The 4,984-nt window shown below is 50.3% G+C and overlaps 1 protein-coding gene across 1 annotated transcript in view; it reads left to right on the forward strand.

The window, feature by feature from the left end:
* Positions 1 to 4,728, forward strand: part of LOC128949253 (adenosylhomocysteinase 3-like) — a gene marked incomplete at its 3' end in the record, with an annotated part of 52,712 nt that extends 47,984 nt beyond the window's left edge. The window contains exons 3-4 of the mRNA XM_054294114.1: positions 3,018 to 3,161; positions 4,628 to 4,728. Coding sequence (XP_054150089.1) covers positions 3,018 to 3,161; positions 4,628 to 4,728 — 245 coding nt within the window. The remainder of the gene's footprint in view (positions 1 to 3,017; positions 3,162 to 4,627) is intronic.
* Between the last annotated feature and the right edge of the window lie 256 nt (positions 4,729 to 4,984).

The following is a 4,984-nucleotide window of genomic DNA, read 5'->3' on the forward strand; positions in this document are numbered from 1 at the left end:
TTGCTGTTATATTAACTATCAGCATTCATTTAATTACCGCAATTATATGTACACTTCTATATTTTAGATTTATTTAATAGTATAAAACCTCCTGCTTATGAAAATCTGGCAACTCCAGGCAGGATTTTTTTGTTTAAAAAAATTACTTTTAACCCCCAGAACCAAAACTCCCTGGTTTTAAATCAACCTCTACACAGATTAACTCTCTCCAAGGAACTAATCCTCCTCCAAGTAATTAATCCTGGAGCCCTTGACATAGAGTTTGGTTTTATACAAGGTGCCCTTTGTGGTTAATCCGGGCTCCTGGTCCCTTGGGATCTGCTGTGGGATTGGGAGCAGAGCTGGAGCCCCGCTGCCCTCAGGGGGTGTTGGCAGGGTGGGACTCAACACTCAGCAAGGATGGGGAGAAATTCCAGCAATGCCTAATTCCCTCCTAATTCCCTGGGATGGGGAGCTGGGCAGCTCTGGGGGAGCCTGGCACACTCACAGTGCCCAGGCTGAGCTTTTTCCTTGGAATCCCGAAACCCTTCCCACGAGCCAGGAGGGAAAGCTTGAGCTTGTTGGGTCCTGCAGGAAACACAACCCCATGGCCCCAAAAGTTTAACAACTTTTTTGGGGTTTTTGGTGTGGAAATGTCCCTGGAGCCGATCAGGGTAGAAGATTGTTGGATTTACTCTGAATGACTGCAGGGGCTGTTGGAATCCATCCTCACTCAAGGCCTGGATGCCACTGGAATGCTGTGGCTCTTTGGGAATGCTGCTGGGATCAGCACTGCCAGAATCTCCCCCCTTCCCGCTGCCCCATTCCCCCAGCGCAGGGTTGGGGTGGAAACTGGGAATTGTGACCATTGGCTGGAGCAGCTCCCGTGGGTTCCAGAGGCCGGTGGGGATGCGGAAGGAGGAGTATCCGTCACCGTGTCCATCATTCCCAGTGATCCAAAATATCAGCCAGCTCCACCAGGGCCATCAGGGATGGGGCTGTTCCACCATGGAATTCCTGTGGGATGGACACGAAATCATTGGATGCCAGGCCCCAGGTTCAGTTGGGGATGTGGAAGGAGGAGTATCCGTCACCGTGTCCATCATTCCCAGTGATCCAAAATATCAGCCAGCTCCACCAGGGCCATCAGGGATGGGGCTGTTCCACCACGGAATTCCTCTGGAGTGGACACGAAATCATTGGATGCCAGGCCCCGGGTTCAGTTTACAGGCGCCACAGGAGCTGGAGAAGAAGGACTTGGAGCAGAAAAATTCCATGAAGAATGAGGGTATGGCCAGTTGGGTCCTGGAAGGATCAACTGGAGAAGAAAGGACTTGGAGCAGAACAATTCCTTAAGGAATGTGGGAATGGCAAGTTGGGTCCTGGAAGGGTCACCTGGAGAGGAAGGAGGAGCTGGGATTTGGAGCCCATTGCATTTCTCTGGCTGCTGGTGCCAGTCCTGGAAGATGGAAGGAGAGGTTTGGTTTCCCACAGTGGGGAAGGATTCCAGAGAATCTGAAAATGTGGCACAATCCAAAATCCGAATTCCAGAAAACGTGGCACAAAGGATTCCTTCAGCTGATCCGAAGTGGTGGTTGATCCATCAGGACTCCAATCAGAAATGGATGTGATTTTATTCAAGTATACGGGATTTTAGGAATCCAACGGGAGAGGGGATTTATAACTCCATGAAGGGCTCTTCCATGGGCTAATTCCATAATCAGAGGTTTGGAGCACACTGATAAGGAAGGAAGACAATTATTGATAGATCCTGGAGTGAATTCAGCACATCCACACCCTCAGTCCCATCCCGTGGGGCTCAGGACAGGATCTGGTGATCCCCGGCTTTCCAAACAATTCCTGAAATCCTGTGAGGGTGGGGAGCCAGCAGCTCCCTGGACAATCCACGCCAGGCTTGTGGATTATCCTCTCAATGGAGAAGTTCCTTCCAACCATCCCAAGCAGCAGCAGCTCATTGTCACTGTGAGGGAACACCAAAATGGAGCAAACCCAAGGATTGGGAATCCCACAGTGACGGGATAATCGTCAACTGTCCCGGCTGTTCGGGATGAAAGGATGAAATAGGGTCTGAAATTACAATTCCTGCTGGGTTTGGAAGTGCTCTAACCCTCAGCAGGCATTTTGTGCAATGTCTTGGAGCTGTGGAGGCCTGAAATTCAGGAAGAGAAGTGGGAAAACTTTTGGGAAGAGAGGTGGGAGAATGTTGAGGAAGAGAGGTGGGAGAACCTTGGGAAGATAAGTGGGAGAACTGGGATAGAGACATGGGAGAACTTTAGGGAAGAGAGGTGGGAGAACTTTGGAGAAGTGGGAAAACTTCTGGGGGAAGAGAGGTGGGAGAACTTTTGGGGGAAGAGGTGAGAGAACATTTGAGAAGAGAGGTGGGAGAGCTTTAGGAAGAGACGTGGGAGAACCTTGAGAAGAGAGGTGGGAGAACTTTAGGAAAAGAGGTGGGAGAACTTTGGGAAGAGAGGTGGGAAAACCTTGGGGAAGAGAGGTGGGAGAACTTTGGGAAGATAAGTGGGAGAACTGGGATAGAGACATGGGAGAACTTTAGGGAAGAGAGGTGGGAGAACTTTTGGGGAAGAGAGGTGGGAAAGCTTTGGGAAGAGAGGTGAGAGAACCTTTGGGAAGAGACGTGGGAGAACCTTGGGTAAGAGAATTGGGAGGACTTTGAGAAGAGAGGTTGGAGAATGTTTGGGGGGAAGAGTGTTTGGAAAGAGAGGTGGGAGAAGGCCATGGAGATGAGCCTGTGTGGGAACCAGGCAGTGCTCAATCCCATCACCTCTGCTGTGATGTTGAAGTAGAGATCAATGAGAATTAAGAATTCATCCCAGCTAAATCCAGCTGGAAAAATTCCCCTAGTGAGGAGAAGGAGAGATCCCAGCTGGGGATGGAAGGAGCTGGGATGGATGGACATCCATGGACACCCTCTGTGGGCCACCCTCACCCTTCCCTGTGGGTGCTGGGGATTTTGGGGAACGTTTTCCCCCGGTGCTGACCTGCCCTGCTCCCTGCAGCTGCCTCCTGCACGGACAGCTCCGACGATGAGACCTCGCCGAGGGACAAGCAGCAGAAGAACTCCAAGGGCAGCTTCGACTTCTGCGTCAAGAACATCAAACAGGCCGAGTTCGGGCGCCGCGAGATCGAGATCGCCGAGCAGGGTAAGGTCCCTCCTCTGCCCCTCGGGGCTCCTCCTGCCCCAGATCGTTGGGGTGGGAAAGCTTCTGAGGAATTTTGGGGGTTGGGAAAGCTTCTGAGGAATTTTGGGGGTTGGGAAAGCTTCTGTGGGGTTTTGGGGATTGGAAAGCTGTGGGATTTTTGGAGTTGGAAAAGCTTCTGTGGGGTTTTAGGAGTTGGGAAAGCGTCTGTGGAATTTTGGGAGTTGAGAAAGTTTCTCTGGGATTTTGGGGGTTGTGAGAGCTTCTGTGGGATTTTGTGGGTTGGGACAATTTCTGTGGAATTCTGGGGGATGGGAAAGCTTCTGTGGGGTTTTGGGGGTTGGGAAAGCTTCTGAGGAATTTTGGGGATTGGGAGAGGATCTATGGGATTTTGGGCGTTGGGAAAGCTTCTGTGGGGTTTTGGGAGTTGGGAAAGCTTCTGTGGGGTTTTGGGGGATGGGAAAGCTTCTGTGGGATTTTGGGAGTTGGGAAAGCTCCTATGGGGTTTTGGGGGATGGGAAAGCTTCTGTGGGATTTTGGGAGTTGGAAAAGCTCCTATGGGGTTTTGGGGGATGGGAAAGCTTCTGTGGGATTTTGGGGGATGGGAAAGAAGTTACAGGGTTGTGCTGTGTAGTTCCAACCATTAGAAGACTATTCTATGGTTGAAGTTATTTTGTTAAATCAGTAGAAAAGATGAAATCCATCCCATAAACTTCACAATTTTGGTTTAGCTTGATTACCTCAAAAAAAAAAAAAAAAAAAGGCCAGGCAGGGTTTGGATACTGGAGAGGTGGAGCAAATCAGCAAATCCCAAACCCTCAGCCCAAAGCTGATTTTCCTGCAGCCTCAGCTGGCAGGCAAAAATTTGAACAAAATATCGGAAAATCCAGCAGGATTTGGAGTCATTGTGATGGATTTGGGGTTTTCTCTCAAGGCTTTGGCTGTTTTGAAGCTGCCACAGCCATGCAAATTCATGGGAACATCAGGCAGGCGTTCTTGACCCCATTCCTGTTGGAATGGGGAAGCTTCCATGGGATTTTGGGGATGGAAAAGGAGGTACAGGGTTAGGAGTACCCTGCAATCAAACTCATTTTGTTAAATCAGTAGAAAAGATGAAATCCATCCCATAAATGTCACAGTTTTAGCTTGCTTACCTCCAAAAAATAAAAAAAGCAAAGGCCAGGCAGGATTTAGGTGTTGGACATTGGAGAGATAGAGCAGCAAATCCCAAATCCTCAGCCCAAAGCTGATTTTCCTGCAGCCTCACCTGGGGGCAGAAATTTGAACACAACAGAGAAAACTCCAGAGGAATTTGGGGATTTTGATGTGTTTGGGATTTGGGGATTTTGGTGTGTTTGCTGTGGAGGCTTTGGCTGTTTTGAAGCTGTGTGAGTTTATGGGAATGCCAGGTGTTCCTCCTGAGCTGTTCCCATCCCATCCCAATTTTCCTTTTCCCGTTTCCCTCACAGAGATGCCGGCGCTGATGGCTCTGAGGAAGAGAGCTCAGGGGGAGAAGCCCCTGGCTGGGGCCAAGATCGTGGGCTGCACTCACATCACAGCACAGACAGCGGTGAGAGCCCCAAACCCACACAGGGCATTCCCTAAACTGACCCCAAACGGGGCATTCCCACTGCTCATCCTAAAACTGACCCCAAACGGGGCATTCCCACTGTCCATCCCCTAAACTGACCCCAAACGGGGCATTCCCACTGCTCATCCCCTAAACTGACCCCAAACAGGGCATTCCCACTGCTCATCCTAAACCTGACCCCAAACAGGGCATTCCCACTGTCCATCCCCGAAAACTGACCCCAAACGGGGCATTC

Source organism: Melozone crissalis, unplaced genomic scaffold (genome assembly GCF_028551555.1).
Source record: "Melozone crissalis strain CALT ecotype California unplaced genomic scaffold, PUWL_Pcris_2 ptg000208l_1, whole genome shotgun sequence".
Lineage (NCBI taxonomy): Eukaryota > Metazoa > Chordata > Aves > Passeriformes > Passerellidae > Melozone > Melozone crissalis.